The 19,574-nt window shown below is 42.5% G+C and overlaps 1 protein-coding gene across 1 annotated transcript in view; it reads left to right on the top strand.

The window, feature by feature from the left end:
- The window catches only part of atg16l2 (ATG16 autophagy related 16-like 2 (S. cerevisiae)), a 35,463-nt gene that overhangs the window by 902 nt on the left and 14,987 nt on the right, over positions 1-19,574 (top strand). Inside the window, exons 2-7 of the mRNA XM_038973726.1 lie at positions 1,740-1,809; positions 3,273-3,348; positions 5,091-5,164; positions 8,168-8,419; positions 13,734-13,799; positions 14,378-14,458. Of these exons, the coding sequence (XP_038829654.1) occupies positions 1,740-1,809; positions 3,273-3,348; positions 5,091-5,164; positions 8,168-8,419; positions 13,734-13,799; positions 14,378-14,458 (619 nt within the window). The remainder of the gene's footprint in view (positions 1-1,739; positions 1,810-3,272; positions 3,349-5,090; positions 5,165-8,167; positions 8,420-13,733; positions 13,800-14,377; positions 14,459-19,574) is intronic.

Raw genomic sequence — 19,574 nt, 5'->3', positions numbered from 1 at the left:
AGTGTTCAACAAATCAAAATATATTTTAGATTCTTCAAAGTAGCCACCCTTTGCCTTGATGACAGCTTTGCACACTCTTGGCATTCTCTCAACCAGCTTCACCTGGAATGCTTTTCCAACCATCTTGAAGGACTTCCCACATATGCTGAGCACTTGTTGGCTGGTTTTCCTTCACTCTGCGGTCCAACTCATCCCAAACCACCTCAATTGGGTTGAGGTCGGGTGACTGTGGAGGCCAGTTCCTCTGATGCAGCACTCCATCACTCTCCTTGGTCAAATAGCCCTTACACAGCCTGGAGGTATGTTGGGTCACTGTCCTGTTGAAAGACAAATGATAGTCCCACTAAGTGCAAACCAGATGGGGTGCCGTATTGCTGCAGAATGCTGTGGTAGCCATGCTTGTTAAGTGTGCCTTGAATTCTAAATAAATCACAGTGTCACCAGCAAAATAACCCCATACCAGCACACCTCCTCCTCCATGCTTCATGGTGGGAACCACACATGCAGAGATCATCCGTTCACCTACTCTTTGTCTCACAAAGACACGGCTGTTGGAACCAAAAATCTCCAATTGGACTCATCAGACCAAAGGACTGATTTCCACCGGTCTAATGTCCATTGCTCGTGTTTCTTGGCCCAAGCAAGTCTCTTCTTCATATTGGTGTCCTTTAGTAGTGGTTTCTTTGCAGCAATTCGACCATGACGGCCTGATTCACGCAGTCTCATCTGAACAGTTGATGTTGAGATGTTTATGTTACTTGCACTTTGTGATGCATTTATTTGGGCTCGAATTTCTGAGTCTGGTAACGCTAATGAACTTATCCTCTGCAGCAGAGGTAAATCTGGGTCTTCCTTTCCTGTGGCAGTCCTCATGAGAGCCAGTTTTATCATAGCGCTTGATGGTTTTTGAGACTTCACTTGAAGAAACTTTAAAAGTTCTTGACATTTTTCGGATTGACTGTCTTAAAGTAATGATTGACGGTCGTTTCTCTTTGCTTATTTGAGCTGTTCTTGCCATAATATGGACTTGGTCTTTAACCAAATAGGGCCATCTTCTGTATATCCCCCCACCCCCCCCTACCTTGTCACAACACAACTGATTGGCTCAAACGCATTAAGAAAAAAAGAAATTCCACAAATCAGCTTTTAACAAGGCACACCTGTTAATTGAAATGCATTCCAGGTGACTACCTCATGAAGCTGGTTGAGAGAATGCCAAGAGTGTGCAAAGCTGTCATCAAGTCAAAGGGTGGCTACTTGGAAGAATCTCATATAAAATATATTTTGATTTGTTTAACACTTTTTTGGTTACTACATGATTCCATATGTGTTATTTCATAGTTTTGATGTCTTCACTATTATTCTACAATGTAGAAAATAGTTTTAAAAAATAAAGAAAAACCCTGGAATGAGTAGGTGTGTAAACTCTTGACTGGCACTGTATGTAAATTTGATATTTCAGTGTTTTTTTATTTTTATATATATACATTTGCAAAAATGTCTAAACCTGTTTTTGCTTTGTCTTTATGGGGGTATTGTGATGTCTTTATGGGGGTATTGTGTGTAGATTGATGAGGGGTTAAACTATTTCATCCATTTTAGAATAAGGCTGTAACGTAACAAAATGTGGAAAAAGTCAAGGGGTCTGAATACTTACCGAATGCAGTCTATATTGATGTTCTGTGTTCTATATTGATGTTCTGTGTTCTGTGTTCTATATTGGTGATGTCATCCTACAGATATAAATCTCCTGGAGAAGTCCAATCAGAGAGCCCTCATCACGAAAGGCATCCTGGGATCTGGTTCAAGGTCATTATTACACTAGAAGAATGATGTTGTCAATGTACTTACTTCTCAATGGACGTATTTAGCTTGTTTTGATGTGGAAGGCCAGGAGTTTCCCCACCCAGGAAGAACTCTGCCCCATTGATGTGTGTGATAGAAACCTGTATGGAATATTTCCTGTGAGAGATAGTTTGTCCTTTTTGTTAAGTGTCTGTGTGTTTTGTATTTGTTTGTATTATGGATCCCCATTAGTTCCTGTCAAGGCAGCAGCTACTCTTCCTGGGGTTTATTATGGATCACCATTAGTTCCTGCCAAGGCATCAGCTACTCTTCCTGGGGTTTATTATGGATCACCATTAGTTCCTGCCAAGGCAGCAGCTACTCTTCCTGGGGTTTATTATGGATCCCCATTAGTTCCTGTCAAGGCAGCAGCTACTCTTCCTGGGGTTTATTATGGATCCCCATTAGTTCCTGCCAAGGCAGCAGCTACTCTTCCTGGGGTTTATTATGGATCCCCATTAGTTCCTGCCAAGGCAGCAGCTACTCTTCCTGGGGTTTATTATGGATCCCCATTAGTTCCTGCCAAGGCAGCAGCTACTCTTCCTGGGGTTTATTATGGATCCCCATTAGTTCCTGTCAAGGCAGCAGCTACTCTTCGTGGGGTTTATTATGGATCCCCATTAGTTCCTGTCAAGGCAGCAGCTACTCTTCCTGGGGTTTATTATGGATCCCCATTAGTTCCTACCAAGGCAGCAGCTACTCTTCCTGGGGTCCAAACACATTAAAGCACTTACATTACATATAAAACAAAATATTAAACACTACATCATATAACATTATTACACCACTAAATATCTACAATACAAAATATATAATACCACCATACAACAATATTACAATGTACGTGAGTGTAGAGTGTGTGTGCCTGCGTTTGTGTGTGTATACGTGTGTCTGTACCTGTGTGTGTCTCGTCACAGTCCACACTGTTCCATAAGGTGTATGTTTACCTGTTATTTAAATCTGATTCTACTGCTGCATCAGTTACCTGATGTGGAATAGAGTTCCATGTAGTCATGGCTCTATGTAGGACTGTGTGCCTCCCATAGTCTCTTCTGGACTTGGGGATTGTGAAGAGACCTCTGGTGGCATGTATTGTGGGGTATTCATGGGTGTCTGAGCTGTGTGCTAGTAGTTTAAACAGACAGCTCTTTAAATTCAGCATGTCAACACTTCTTACAAAAACAAGTAGTGATGAAGTCAGTCTCTCTTCCACTTTGAGCCATGAGAGATCCATATGCATATTATTAATGTTAGCTCCGTGTACTTTTAAGGGCCAGCCGTGCTGCTCTGTTCTGAGCCAATTGCAATTTTCACAAGTCCTTCTTTGTGGCACGTGACCACACGACTGAACAGTAGCCCAGGTGCGACTGTGGGTTTCCTGTCTTGAGACCTTACCCTAACCTGTGAACGTGTCTTTGACCTCACAGGTACCCAGCCTCCTCCAACGATTCCTTGACGTCTCTGATTTCCAAGAATGACGATCTGAAGAAAACAACTGGCGAGGTAGGAAACAGGCAGTAACCGTGTTGATGATTTATGACTGAGATACGGGCAGAGACTCTGATTTGACATTATGCTGTCGGCAACACTTTCAGTTGTTGACACTATGCAGAATCACTCAGAGAGCAGCAGTGTTGAAAATCACCTTGCTGGCAACATCACCTTATCTTTGCAGTATTTATATAAGGCAGAGTCTCCACCAATCTGTCATAAAGCATGGCATATGTGTTGTGTTTTCATACTGTCTGTCAGTGATACCCAGAAAGAGAGACGAAACCAGGAAGTAGACATCCTGCCTCGTTCTGGTTTTGTGAATGGTGTTCTCCTTATTCTACTGTAAAAGGAAACATCACTTTGTTGCTCATCTCTGTCTTTTATATCTACTGCATAGAGATACAATACAATGCCAGATAACTGTGTATTTCTACTGTGTCTTTAGTTGACAGACTCTACTGTGAGTCTCTAGTTGACAGACTGTGAGTCTCTACTTTGTCTCTAGTTGACAGACTCTACTGTGTGTCTCTAGTTGACAGACTCTACTGTGTCTCTAGTTGACAGACTACTGTGTGTCTCTAGTTGACAGACTACTGTGTGTCTCTAGTTGACAGACTCTACTGTGTGTCTCTAGTTGACAGACTACTGTGTGTCTCTAGTTGACAGACTACTGTGAGTCTCTAGTTGACAGACTCTACTGTGAGTCTCTAGTTGACAGACTACTGTGTGTCTCTAGTTGACAGACTACTGTGTGTCTCTAGTTGACAGACTACTGTGAGTCTCTAGTTGACAGACTCTACTGTGAGTCTCTAGTTGACAGACTACTGTGTGTCTCTAGTTGACAGACTACTGTGTCTCTAGTTGACAGACTCTACTGTGTGTCTCTAGTTGACAGACTACTGTGTGTCTCTAGTTGACAGACTACTGTGAGTCTCTAGTTGACAGACTACTGTGTGTCTCTAGTTGACAGACTACTGTGTGTCTCTAGTTGACAGACTACTGTGTGTCTCTAGTTGACAGACTACTGTGTGTCTCTAGTTGACAGACTACTGTGTGTCTCTAGTTGACAGACTACTGTGTGTCTCTAGTTGACAGACTACTGTGTGTCTCTAGTTGACAGACTACTGTGTGTCTCTAGTTGACAGACTACTGTGTGTCTCTAGTTGACAGACTACTGTGTGTCTCTAGTTGACAGACTACTGTGTGTCTCTAGTTGACAGACTACTGTGTGTATCTAGTTGACAGACTACTGTGTGTCTCTAGTTGACAGACTACTGTGAGTCTCTAGTTGACAGACTCTACTGTGTGTCTCTAGTTGACAGACTCTACTGTGTGTCTCTAGTTGACAGACTACTGTGTGTCTCTAGTTGACAGACTCTACTGTGTGTCTCTAGTTGACAGACTCTACTGTGTGTCTCTAGTTGACAGACTCTACTGTGTGTCTCTAGTTGACAGACTACTGTGTCTCTAGTTGACAGACTACTGTGTGTCTCTAGTTGACAGACTACTGTGTGTCTCTAGTTGACAGACTCTACTGTGTGTCTCTAGTTGACAGACTACTGTGTGTCTCTAGTTGACAGACTACTGTGTGTCTCTAGTTGACAGACTACTGTGTGTCTCTAGTTGACAGACTACTGTGTGTCTCTAGTTGACAGACTCTACTGTGTGTCTCTAGTTGACAGACTACTGTGTGTCTCTAGTTGACAGACTACTGTGTGTCTCTAGTTGACAGACTCTGCTTTGTTTTCTAGCTGGCCTACCAAGTATTGGAGCTCCAGCAGGAGATTAAGATCAAAGACTCCGTACTGGAAGAACAACATGCCAGGTGAGACTGTAGGACAACATGCCAGGTGAGACTGTAGAACAACATGCCAGGTGAGACTGTAGAACAACATGCCAGGTGAGACTGTAGAACAACATGCCAGGTGAGACTAGAGAACAACATGCCAGGTGAGACTAGAGAACAACATGCCAGGTGTGACTGTAGAACAACATGCCAGGTGAGACTGTAGAACAACATGCCAGGTGAGACTAGAGGACAACATGCCAGGTGAGACTGTAGAACAACATGCCAGGTGAGACTGTAGAACAACATGCCAGGTGAGACTGTAGAACAACATGCCAGGTGAGACTAGAGAACAACATGCCAGGTGAGACTAGAGAACAACATGCCAGGTGAGACTAGAGAACAACATGCCAGGTGAGACTGTAGAACAACATGCCAGGTGAGACTGTAGAACAACATGCCAGGTGAGACTGTAGAACAACATGCCAGGTGAGACTGTAGAACAACATGCCAGGTGTGACTGTAGAACAACATGCCAGGTGAGACTGTAGAACAACATGCCAGGTGAGACTAGAGAACAACATGCCAGGTGTGACTGTAGAACAACATGCCAGGTGAGACTGTAGAACAACATGCCAGGTGAGACTGTAGAACAACATGCCAGGTGAGACTGTAGAACAACATGCCAGGTGAGACTGTAGAACAACATGCCAGGTGAGACTGTAGAACAACATGCCAGGTGAGACTGTAGAACAACATGCCAGGTGAGACTAGAGAACAACATGCCAGGTGAGACTGTAGAACAACATGCCAGGTGAGACTGTAGAACAACATGCCAGGTGAGACTAGAGAACAACATGCCAGGTGTGACTGTAGAACAACATGCCAGGTGAGACTAGAGGACAACATGCCAGGTGTGACTGTAGAACAACATGCCAGGTGAGACTGTAGAACAACATGCCAGGTGAGACTAGAGGACAACATGCCAGGTGTGACTGTAGAACAACATGCCAGGTGAGACTGTAGAACAACATGCCAGGTGTGACTGTAGAACAACATGCCAGGTGAGACTAGAGAACAACATGCCAGGTGAGACTGTAGAACAACATGCCAGGTGAGACTAGAGAACAACATGCCAGGTGAGACTGTAGAACAACATGCCAGGTGAGACTAGAGAACAACATGCCAGGTGAGACTGTAGAACAACATGCCAGGTGAGACTAGAGAACAACATGCCAGGTGAGACTGTAGGACAACATGCCAGGTGAGACTGTAGAACAACATGCCAGGTGTGACTGTAGAACAACATGCCAGGTGAGACTGTAGAACAACATGCCAGGTGAGACTGTAGAACAACATGCCAGGTGAGACTGTAGAACAACATGCCAGGTGAGACTGTAGAACAACATGCCAGGTGAGACTGTAGAACAACATGCCAGGTGAGACTAGAGAACAACATGCCAGGAGAGACTGTAGAACAACATGCCAGGTGAGACTGTAGAACAACATGCCAGGTGAGACTGTAGAACAACATGCCAGGTGAGACTGTAGGACAACATGCCAGGTGAGACTGTAGAACAACATGCCAGGTGAGACTAGAGAACAACATGCCAGGTGAGACTAGAGAACAACATGCCAGGTACGACTGTAGAACAACATGCCAGGTGAGACTAGAGAACAACATGCCAGGTGAGACTGTAGAACAACATGCCAGGTGAGACTGTAGAACAACATGCCAGGTGAGACTGTAGAACAACATGCCAGGTGAGACTAGAGAACAACATGCCAGGTGAGACTAGAGAACAACATGCCAGGTGAGACTGTAGAACAACATGCCAGGTGAGACTGTAGAACAACATGCCAGGTGAGACCGTAGAACAACATGCCAGGTGAGACTGTAGAACAACATGCCAGGTGAGACTAGAGAACAACATGCCAGGTGAGACTAGAGAACAACATGCCAGGTGAGACTGTATAACAACATGCCAGGTGAGACTAGAGAACAACATGCCAGGTGAGACTGTAGAACAACATGCCAGGTGTGACTGTAGAACAACATGCCAGGTGAGACTGTAGAACAACATGCCAGGTGAGACTAGAGAACAACATGCCAGGTGAGACTGTAGAACAACATGCCAGGTGAGACTGTAGGACAACATGCCAGGTGAGACTGTAGAACAACATGCCAGGTGAGACTAGAGAACAACATGCCAGGTGAGACTAGAGAACAACATGCCAGGTGAGACTGTATAACAACATGCCAGGTGAGACTAGAGAACAACATGCCAGGTGAGACTGTAGAACAACATGCCAGGTGTGACTGTAGAACAACATGCCAGGTGAGACTGTAGAACAACATGCCAGGTGAGACTAGAGAACAACATGCCAGGTGAGACTGTAGAACAACATGCCAGGTGAGACTGTAGGACAACATGCCAGGTGAGACTATAGAACAACATGCCAGGTGAGACTAGAGAACAACATGCCAGGTGAGACTGTAGAACAACATGCCAGGTGAGACTGTAGGACAACATGCCAGGTGAGACTAGAGAACAACATGCCAGGTGAGACTGTAGAACAACATGCCAGGTGAGACTAGAGAACAACATGCCAGGTGAGACTAGAGAACAACATGCCAGGTGTGACTGTAGAACAACATGCCAGGTGAGACTGATTCTGTAGAACAAGATGCCAGGTGCGACTGATTCTGTAGAACATCATGCCAGCTGATTCTCCTCCTATGAAACCTGTAGGAAGGACCTGTTGAAACGTGAAAGCACTGGCAAGCACAGCTTAATGTAGCTTTTCCTAGGTCACTGTGATCTAGGTCACTGTGATCTTATCCTAGGTCACTGTGATCTAGGTCACTGTGATCGTATCCTAAGTCACTGGTGCTATGGAAGCTGGTGGTTGAGTAGGACATGTCCTGACCAGGGGAACTATCATCATGGAATATCCATGGCCCTAGTTAATAGAAACTAGTATAACTGACAGGATTGGGGTTAAGGTCAGGGTTACTAATATAACTATCTGTGTATTCAGGATGTGTGAGGTGCAGAGGGATCTGCTGGGGGTGCAGGCTAAGGATGGAAGTCTGGCGGTGCGTGTTGCCGAGGTGACGGAGGGGAACCGGCTGTTGAAACGGGAGTACGACTCTCTGCTGGAGCGGCACCATGATATGGACCAGACCTTCAGAGAGGAGAAGCTCAGAGGTCAGGAAATGCTGGAGGAACTGGTTCGGAGGAAGCAACACGCAGCCGTCAGGATGAACAGTCGCAACGAGAGACGGGTCAGGTGAGATTAACCCTGACCCTGCTGGGGGTCAACGAGAGACGGGTCAGGTGAGATTAACCCTGACCCTGCTGGGGGTCAAAGAGAGACGGGTCAGGTGAGATTAACCCTGACCCTGCTGGTGGTCAAAGAGAGACGGGTCAGGTGAGATTAACCCTGACCCTGCTGGTGGTCAAAGAGAGACGGGTCAGGTGAGATTAACCCTGACCCTGCTGGGGGTCAAAGAGAGACGGGTCAGGTGAGATTAACCCTGACCCTGCTGGTGGTCAAAGAGAGACGGGTCAGGTGAGATTAACCCTGACCCTGCTGGTGGTCAAAGAGAGACGGGTCAGGTGAGATTAACCCTGACCCTGCTGGGGGTCAAAGAGAGACGGGTCAGGTGAGATTAACCCTGACCCTGCTGGTGGTCAAAGAGAGACGGGTCAGGTGAGATTAACCCTGACCCTGCTGGGGGTCAAAGAGAGACGGGTCAGGTGAGATTAACCCTGACCCTGCTGGGGGTCAAAGAGAGACGGGTCAGGTGAGATTAACCCTGACCCTGCTGGGGGTCAAAGAGAGACGGGTCAGGTGAGATTAACCCTGACCCTGCTGGTGGTCAAAGAGAGACGGGTCAGGTGAGATTAACCCTGACCCTGCTGGGGGTCAAAGAGAGACGGGTCAGGTGAGATTAACCCTGACCCTGCTGGGGGTCAAAGAGAGACGGGTCAGGTGAGATTAACCCTGACCCTGCTGGGGGTCAAAGAGAGACGGGTCAGATGAGCTGCTTCCTGGGGTCAAACAGGGCCCTGAGGTTTTCCTGAAGAGTGTGGGGGGACTTTTAATTTATTTTCCTGACCATTTGATCTCACCAAGAAAAACTCTGGCCCTAATTAAAGCCTACAGGTTATAACTAGTTAAAGTCTACAGGTTATAACTAGTTGAAGTCTATAGGTTATAACTAGTTAAAGTCTACATGTTTTAACTAGTTAAAGTATACAGGTTATAACTAGTTAAAGGCTATAGGTTATAATTAGTTAAATGCTATAGGTTATAACTAGTTGAAGTCTATAGGTTATAACTAGTTAAAGTCTACATGTTTTAACTAGTTAAAGTGTACAGGTTATAACTAGTTAAATGCTATAGGTTATATCTAGTTAAAGGCTACATGTTATAACTAGTTCAAATCAAGTTTATTTTATATAGCCCTTCGTACATTAGCTAATATCTCGAAGTGCTGTACAGAAATTTGATTTGATTTGATTTTGATTTGATTTGATAACTAGTTAAAGTCTACAGGTTATAACTAGTTGAAGGCTATAGGTTATAACTAGTTAAAGTCTATAGGTTATAACTAGTTAAATTCTACAGGTTATAACTATTTGACGTCTATAGGTTATAACTAGTTAAATTCTACAGGTTATAACTATTTGACGTCTATAGGTTATAACTAGTTAAAGTCTACAGGTTATAACTATTTGAAGTCTACAGGTTATAACTATTTGAAGTCTATAGGTTATAACTAGTTAAAGTCTACAGGTTATAACTAGTTAGTCTACAGGTTATAACTAGTTAAAGTCTATAGGTTATAACTAGTTAAAGTCTACAGGTTATAACTAGTTAAAGTCTACAGGTTATAACTATTTGAAGTCTATAGGTTATAACTAGTTAAAGTCTACAGGTTATAACTAGTTAGTCTACAGGTTATAACTAGTTGAAGGCTATAGGTTATAACTAGTTAAATTCTACAGGTTATAACTATTTGAAGTCTATAGGTTATAACTAGTTAAAGGGGAGCCAGGCCCAGTCAATCAGAATGAGTTTCTCACCACAAAAAGGGCTTTATTACAGACAGAAATACTCCTCAGTTTCATCAGCTGGTGTGTGGTCTCAGACGAGCCCGCAGATGAAGAAGCCGGATGTGGATGGATTATCTAGGCAAAGGACAAATGTTCACTAACAGTGATGTAAACGAATTTGTGCACAGAATTAGAGAGAAATAAGCTTTTTGTGTGTATGGAACATTTCTGGGATCTTTTATTTCAGCTCATGAAACACGGGACCAACACTTTACAATGTTGCCTTTTATATTTTAGTTCAATGTAGTTAAAGGCTATAGGTTATAACTAGTTAAAGGCTATAGGTTATAACTAGTTAAAGGCAATAGGTTATAACTAGTTAAAGGCTATATGTTATAACTAGTTAAAGGCTATAGGTTATAACTAGTTAAAGGCTACAGGTTATAACTAGTTAAAGGCTACAGGTTATAACTATTTAATGGCTATAGGTTATAACTAGTTAAAGGCTATAGGTTATAACTAGTTAAAGGCTACAGGTTATAACTAGTTAATGGCTATAGGTTATAACTAGTTAAAGGCTATAGGTTATAACTAGTTAAAGGCTATAGGTTATAACTAGTTAAAGGCTATAGGTTATAACTAGTTAAAGGCTATAGGTTATAACTAGTTAAAGGCTATATGTTATAACTAGTTAAAGGCTATAGGTTATAACTAGTTAAAGGCTATAGGTTATAACTAGTTAAAGGCTATAGGTTATAACTAGTTAAAGGCTATAGGTTATAACTAGTTAAAGGCTATAGGTTATAACTAGTTAAAGGCTATAGGTTATAACTAGTTAAAGGCTATAGGTTATAACTAATTAAAGTCTACAGGTTATAACTAGTTAAAGTCTACAGGTTATAACTATTTGAAGTCTATAGGTTATAACTAGTTAAAGTCTACAGGTTATAACTAGTTAGTCTACAGGTTATAACTAGTTAAAGTCTATAGGTTATAACTAGTTAAAGTCTACAGGTTATAACTAGTTAAAGTCTACAGGTTATAACTATTTGAAGTCTATAGGTTATAACTAGTTAAAGTCTACAGGTTATAACTAGTTAGTCTACAGGTTATAACTAGTTGAAGGCTATAGGTTATAACTAGTTAAATTCTACAGGTTATAACTATTTGAAGTCTATAGGTTATAACTAGTTAAAGGGGAGCCAGGCCCAGTCAATCAGAATGAGTTTCTCACCACAAAAAGGGCTTTATTACAGACAGAAATACTCCTCAATTTCATCAGCTGGTGTGTGGTCTCAGACGAGCCCGCAGATGAAGAAGCCGGATGTGGATGGATTATCTAGGCAAAGGACAAATGTTCACTAACAGTGATGTAAACGAATTTGTGCACAGAATTAGAGAGAAATAAGCTTTTTGTGTGTATGGAACATTTCTGGGATCTTTTATTTCAGCTCATGAAACACGGGACCAACACTTTACAATGTTGCCTTTTATATTTTAGTTCAATGTAGTTAAAGGCTATAGGTTATAACTAGTTAAAGGCTATAGGTTATAACTAGTTAAAGGCAATAGGTTATAACTAGTTAAAGGCAATAGGTTATAACTAGTTAAAGGCTATATGTTATAACTAGTTAAAGGCTATAGGTTATAACTAGTTAAAGGCTATAGGTTATAACTAGTTAAAGGCTATAGGTTATAACTAGTTAAAGGCTATATGTTATAACTAGTTAAAGGCTATAGGTTATAACTAGTTAAAGGCTATATGTTATAACTAGTTAAAGGCTACAGGTTATAACTATTTAATGGCTATAGGTTATAACTAGTTAAAGGCTACAGGTTATAACTAGTTAATGGCTATAGGTTATAACTAGTTAAAGGCTATATGTTATAACTAGTTAAAGGCTACAGGTTATAACTATTTAATGGCTATAGGTTATAACTAGTTAAAGGCTACAGGTTATAACTAGTTAATGGCTATAGGTTATAACTAGTTAAAGGCTATAGGTTATAACTAGTTAAAGGCTATAGGTTATAACTAGTTAAAGTCTATAGGTTATAACTAGTTAAAGGCTATAGGTTATAACTAGTTAAAGGCTATATGTTATAACTAGTTAAAGGCTATATGTTATAACTAGTTAAAGTCTACAGGTTATAACTAGTTAAAGGCTACAGGTTATAACTAGTTAATGGCTATAGGTTATAACTAGTTAAAGGCTACAGGTTATAACTAGTTAAAGGCTATAGGTTATAACTAGTTAAAGGCTATAGGTTATAACTAGTTAAAGGCTATAGGTTATAACTAGTTAAAGGCTATAGGTTATAACTAGTTAAAGGCTATAGGTTATAACTAGTTAAAGGCTATAGGTTGTAACTAGTTAGAGTACAGGTTATAACTAGTTAAAGGCTATAGGTTATAACTAGTTAAAGGCTACAGGTTATAACTAGTTAAAGGCTACAGGTTATAACTAGTTAAAGGCTATAGGTTATAACTAGTTAAAGGCTATAGGTTATAACTAGTTAAAGGCTATAGGTTATAACTAGTTAAAGGCTATAGGTTATAACTAGTTAGAGTCTACAGGTTATAACTAGTTAGAGTCTACAGGTTATAACTAGTTAAAGGCCAGGTGAGGGGAAACATAAGGAAAACTTACATAAGGGATAGGAGAACTTACTTGAGGACAATCCAATCTGGCTTAATTAGGACAATAAGATAAACTAAGTGTGTATCAATACTGAGACACCTAAAAAGGACAAACATTTAAGACATTAAAGTATTTAGGACTGAGATATTTCATTAAGACAACTTTCTGTTTTGGACAAGAGACTTGTTCCTTAGCAACACTTGTCAGTCCACTTCATTCACAGGTTATAACTAGTTAAAGGCTATAGGTTATAACTAGTTAAAGTCTACAGGTTATAACTAGTTAAAGGCTATAGGTTATAACTAGTTAAAGGCTATAGGTTATAACTAGTTAAAGGCTATAGGTTATAACTAGTTAAAGGCTATAGGTTATAACTAGTTAAAGGCTACAGGTTATAACTAGTTAAAGGCTATAGGTTATAACTAGTTAAAGGCTACAGGTTATACCTAGGTAAAGGCTACAGGTTATAACTAGTTAAAGGCTACAGGTTATAACTAGTTAAAGGATACAGGTTATAACTAGTTAAAGTCTACAGGTTATAACTAGTTAAAGGCTATAGGTTATAACTAGTTAAAGGCTATAGGTTATAACTAGTTAAAGGCTATAGGTTATAACTAGTTAAAGGCTATAGGTTATAACTAGTTAAAGGCTACAGGTTATAACTAGTTAAAGGCTATAGGTTATAACTAGTTAAAGGCTACAGGTTATACCTAGGTAAAGGCTACAGGTTATAACTAGTTAAAGGCTACAGGTTATAACTAGTTAAAGGCTACAGGTTATAACTTGACCTCAAATCACGTGCAGGAAAAACTCCAGGCCCTATGAAGCATTAATGAATGTATTCAGAGTGAGTTGTATCTGTAATGTTGTTGCCATTAATTTCAACTGTCAACTCCACAGAGCCAGAGAGGCAAGTCTTCAGAAGGAACTGGAGACCGCCGGGAAGGTGAATGTGACCATTGATGTGTAAGTAACTAGATTATATAGCCTACGTGGATGTGTAAGTAACTAGATTATATAGCCTACGTGGATGTGTAAGTAACTAGATTATATAGCCTACATGGATGTGTAAGTAACTAGATTATATAGCCTACGTCGATGTGTAAGTAACTAGATTATATAGCCTACGTCGATGTGTAAGTAACTAGATTATATAGCCTACGTCGATGTGTAAGTAACTAGATTATATAGCCTACATGGATGTGTAAGTAACTAGATTATATAGTCTACATGGATGTGTAAGTAACTAGATTATATAGTCTACATGGATGTGTAAGTAACTAGATTATATAGCCTACATGGATGTGTAAGTAACTAGATTATATAGTCTACATGGATGTGTAAGTAACTAGATTATATAGCCTACATGGATGTGTAAGTGTTTTACACTCTTTAGTTTAGATTGTATAGTCCCATTGATGTGTAAGTAGCTCTCACTAGATTGACAATAGGTTAAAGTTTTCCCTTTTGTATTGTAGTAGCTCATGTCCAGAGTGCCACACAAAGCTAAAGTATAATGAAGTGTTGTGCTGTTTTCCTTCCAGCGGGTCTGTCAGTGCCCCGGCCTCCAGAGAAGCCTCCCCTAAGAGTGATCTGGCTGAGAGACGGACCACTAGACTGTTCAGGTAGGGGAAAGCTGAGAGATGGACCACTAGAATGTTCTGAGAGACAGACCCACTAGAATGTTCTGGTAGAGGAAGGCTGAGAGACAAACCACTAGAATGTTCTGGTAGAGGAAAGCTGAGAGACGGACCACTAGAATGTTCTGGTAGAGGAAAGCTGAGAGACGGACCACTAGAATGTTCTGAGAGACGGACCACTAGAATGTTCTGAGAGACGGACCACTAGAATGTTCTGAGAGACGGACCACTAGAATGTTCTGAGAGACGGACCACTAGAATGTTCAGAGAGACAGACCACTAGAATGTTCTGAGAGACGGACCACTAGAATGTTCTGAGAGACAGACCACTAGAATGTTCTGGTAGAGGAAGGCTGAGAGACGGACCACTAGAATGTTCTGAGAGACGGACCACTAGAATGTTCTGAGAGACGGACCACTAGAATGTTCTGAGAGACGGACCACTAGAATGTTCTGGTAGAGGAAAGCTGAGAGACGGACCACTAGAATGTTCTGAGAGACGGACCACTAGAATGTTCTGGTAGAGGAAGGCTGAGAGACGGACCACTAGAATGTTCTGAGAGACGGACCACTAGAATGTTCTGGTAGGGGAAATCTGAGAGACGGACCACTAGAATGTTCTGAGAGACAGACCACTAGAATGTTCTGGTAGGGGAAAGCTGAGAGACGGACCACTAGAATGTTCTGGTAGGGGAAGGCTGAGAGACAGACCACTAGAATGTTCTGGTAGGGGAAAGCTGAGAGACGGATCACTAGAATGTTCTGAGAGACAGACCACTAGAATGTTCTGGTAGGGGAAAGCTGAGAGACGGATCACTAGAATGTTCTGAGAGACAGACCACTAGAATGTTCTGGTAGGGGAAAGCTGAGAGACGGACCACTAGAATGTTCTGAGAGACGGACCACTAGAATGTTCTGAGAGACGGACCACTAGAATGTTCTGAGAGACGGACCACTAGAATGTTCTGAGAGACGGACCACTAGAATGTTCTGAGAGACGGACCACTAGAATGTTCTGAGAGACGGACCACTAGAATGTTCTGAGAGACGGACCACTAGAATGTTCTGAGAGACGGACCACTAGAATGTTCTGAGAGACGGACCACTAGAATGTTCTGAGAGACGGACCACTAGAATGTTCTGAGAGACAGACCACTAGAATGTTCCGGTAGAGGAAAGCTGAGAGACGGACCACTAGAATGTTCTGAGAGACGGACCAGTAGAATGTTCTGGTAGAGGAAGGCTGAGAGACGGACCACTAGAATGTTCTGAGAGACGGACCAGTAGAATGTTCTGGTAGAGGAAGGCTGAGAGACGGACCACTAGAATGTTCTGAGAGACAGACCACTAGAATGTTCCGGTAGAGGAAGGCTGAGAGACGGACCACTAGAATGTTCTGAGAGACGGACCACTAGAATGTTCTGAGAGACGGACCACTAGAATGTTCTGAGAGACGGACCACTAGAATGTTCTGAGAGACGGACCACTAGAATGTTCTGAGAGACGGACCACTAGAATGTTCTGAGAGACAGACCACTAGAATGTTCTGGTAGAGGAAGGCTGAGAGACGGACCACTAGAATGTTCTGAGAGACGGACCACTAGAATGTTCTGGTAGGGGAAATCTGAGAGACGGACCACTAGAATGTTCTGAGAGACAGACCACTAGAATGTTCTGGTAGGGGAAAGCTGAGAGACGGACCACTAGAATGTTCTGGTAGGGGAAGGCTGAGAGACAGACCACTAGAATGTTCTGGTAGGGGAAAGCTGAGAGACGGATCACTAGAATGTTCTGAGAGACAGACCACTAGAATGTTCTGGTAGGGGAAAGCTGAGAGACGGATCACTAGAATGTTCTGAGAGACAGACCACTAGAATGTTCTGGTAGGGGAAAGCTGAGAGACGGACCACTAGAATGTTCTGAGAGACGGACCACTAGAATGTTCTGAGAGACGGACCACTAGAATGTTCTGAGAGACGGACCACTAGAATGTTCTGAGAGACGGACCACTAGAATGTTCTGAGAGACAGACCACTAGAATGTTCTGGTAGAGGAAGGCTGAGAGACGGACCACTAGAATGTTCTGAGAGACGGACCACTAGAATGTTCTGGTAGAGGAAGGCTGAGAGACGGACCACTAGAATGTTCTGAGAGACGGACCACTAGAATGTTCTGAGAGACGGACCACTAGAATGTTCCGGTAGAGGAAGGCTGAGAGACGGACCACTAGAATGTTCTGAGAGACGGACCACTAGAATGTTCTGAGAGACGGACCACTAGAATGTTCTGAGAGACGGACCACTAGAATGTTCTGAGAGACGGACCACTAGAATGTTCTGAGAGACGGACCACTAGAATGTTCTGAGAGACGGACCACTAGAATGTTCTGAGAGACGGACCACTAGAATGTTCTGAGAGACGGACCACTAGAATGTTCTGAGAGACAGACCACTAGAATGTTCCGGTAGAGGAAGGCTGAGAGACGGACCACTAGAATGTTCTGAGAGACGGACCACTAGAATGTTCCGGTAGAGGAAAGCTGAGAGACGGACCACTAGAATGTTCTGGTAGAGGAAGGCTGAGAGACGGACCACTAGAATGTTCTGAGAGACGGACCACTAGAATGTTCCGGTAGAGGAAAGCTGAGAGACGGACCACTAGAATGTTCTGAGAGACGGACCACTAGAATGTTCTGAGAGACGGACCACTAGAATGTTCTGAGAGACGGACCAGTAGAATGTTCTGGTAGAGGAAGGCTGAGAGACGGACCACTAGAATGTTCTGAGAGACGGACCAGTAGAATGTTCTGGTAGAGGAAGGCTGAGAGACGGACCACTAGAATGTTCTGAGAGACGGACCACTAGAATGTTCTGAGAGACGGACCAGTAGAATGTTCTGGTAGAGGAAGGCTGAGAGACGGACCACTAGAATGTTCTGAGAGACGGACCACTAGAATGTTCTGAGAGACGGACCACTAGAATGTTCTGAGAGACGGACCACTAGAATGTTCTGAGAGACGGACCACTAGAATGTTCTGAGAGACGGACCACTAGAATGTTCTGAGAGACAGACCACTAGAATGTTCTGGTAGAGGAAGGCTGAGAGACGGACCACTAGAATGTTCTGAGAGACGGACCACTAGAATGTTCTGAGAGACGGACCACTAGAATGTTTTGAGAGACGGACCACTAGAATGTTCTGAGAGACGGACCACTAGAATGTTCTGAGAGACAGACCACTAGAATGTTCCGGTAGAGGAAGGCTGAGAGACGGACCACTAGAATGTTCTGAGAGACGGACCACTAGAATGTTCTGAGAGACGGACCACTAGAATGTTCTGAGAGACGGACCACTAGAATGTTCTGAGAGACGGACCACTAGAATGTTCTGAGAGACGGACCACTAGAATGTTCTGAGAGACAGACCACTAGAATGTTCTGGTAGAGGAAGGCTGAGAGACGGACCACTAGAATGTTCTGAGAGACGGACCACTAGAATGTTCTGGTAGGGGAAATCTGAGAGACGGACCACTAGAATGTTCTGAGAGACAGACCACTAGAATGTTCTGGTAGGGGAAAGCTGAGAGACGGACCACTAGAATGTTCTGGTAGGGGAAGGCTGAGAGACAGACCACTAGAATGTTCTGGTAGGGGAAAGCTGAGAGACGGATCACTAGAATGTTCTGAGAGACAGACCACTAGAATGTTCTGGTAGGGGAAAGCTGAGAGACGGATCACTAGAATGTTCTGAGAGACAGACCACTAGAATGTTCTGGTAGGGGAAAGCTGAGAGACGGACCACTAGAATGTTCTGAGAGACGGACCACTAGAATGTTCTGAGAGACGGACCAGTAGAATGTTCTGGTAGGGGAAAGCTGAGAGACGGACCACTAGAATGTTCTGAGAGACGGACCACTAGAATGTTCTGAGAGACGGACCAGTAGAATGTTCTGAGAGACGGACCACTAGAATGTTCTGAGAGACGGACCAGTAGAATGTTCCGGTAGAGGAAAGCTGAGAGACGGACCACTAGAATGTTCTGAGAGACGGACCACTAGAATGTTCTGAGAGACGGACCAGTAGAATGTTCCGGTAGAGGAAGGCTGAGAGACGGACCACTAGAATGTTCTGAGAGACGGACCACTAGAATGTTCCGGTAGAGGAAGGCTGAGAGACGGACCACTAGAATGTTCTGGTAGAGGAAGAAATGACAGAAATCACTCAAAGTTCAGATGGCATTTCTAGGCCTTCCTTCCCATGGAAGAAAAAAACAGATTCTTGTTGGAAGTCATTGTCGGGGTATAGCGTTTTCACATTCTACCTCAAAGTTACTTTAGTGTAATGTTCTAATGGTGAAATGTTTTATTCTATTTTTTAAATGTAAAAATTATTAAATACATTTAAATAATGCTTACACTGCATGAATGGTTCTAAAAGGATCTTCAGTTACAATGCTCGGATCTTTATTTGATCACTCTTTTGTTGCTGAGAATTTTCCTGCACAGGAAATGCAAGCTTGTAATGTATTTGAGTTTTAAAAGTTTGTAATTTCAGACTTGATTTGTCCAAACGAAAAATGTATCAACCCCTACAGAAATGTTGATTAATTATAATCCACATAATAATTCACATTTCCTATTGCTGCAGTATTCTTTTCCTGCTGTAGCAAACTGGCTCAAGTTAAGATCCTACATCTGTAACATCACAATGCTTGCTACATCACAATGCTTACTACATCTAAATTGATTAAACCATTCCTTCAAGTGTATTTTAAAAGTTCTAAAAACTTCACTTAACTTTTTTCCCCCTAGGTCAGCCTCAGTAACATCCCCTCCCAGGATTCTAGATTCCATCAAAGAGCTTTTTGAGTGAGTTACATAGACGGGTTTACATTGAGTGAGGTTGGATAGAGGGTTATATGGGTTTACATTAGAGTGAGGTAGGATGAGTTATATGGGTTTACATTAGAGTGAGGTAGGATAGAGGGTTACATAGGTTTACATTAGGGTGAGGTAGGATAGAGGGTTATAGGGTTTACATTAGAGTGAGGTGGATAGAGGGTTATATGGGTTTACATTAGGGTGAGGTAGGATAGAGGGTTA

Source organism: Salvelinus namaycush, chromosome 34 (assembly GCF_016432855.1).
Source record: "Salvelinus namaycush isolate Seneca chromosome 34, SaNama_1.0, whole genome shotgun sequence".
NCBI lineage: Eukaryota > Metazoa > Chordata > Actinopteri > Salmoniformes > Salmonidae > Salvelinus > Salvelinus namaycush.
This window is presented reverse-complemented; position numbering and strand designations above follow the sequence as displayed.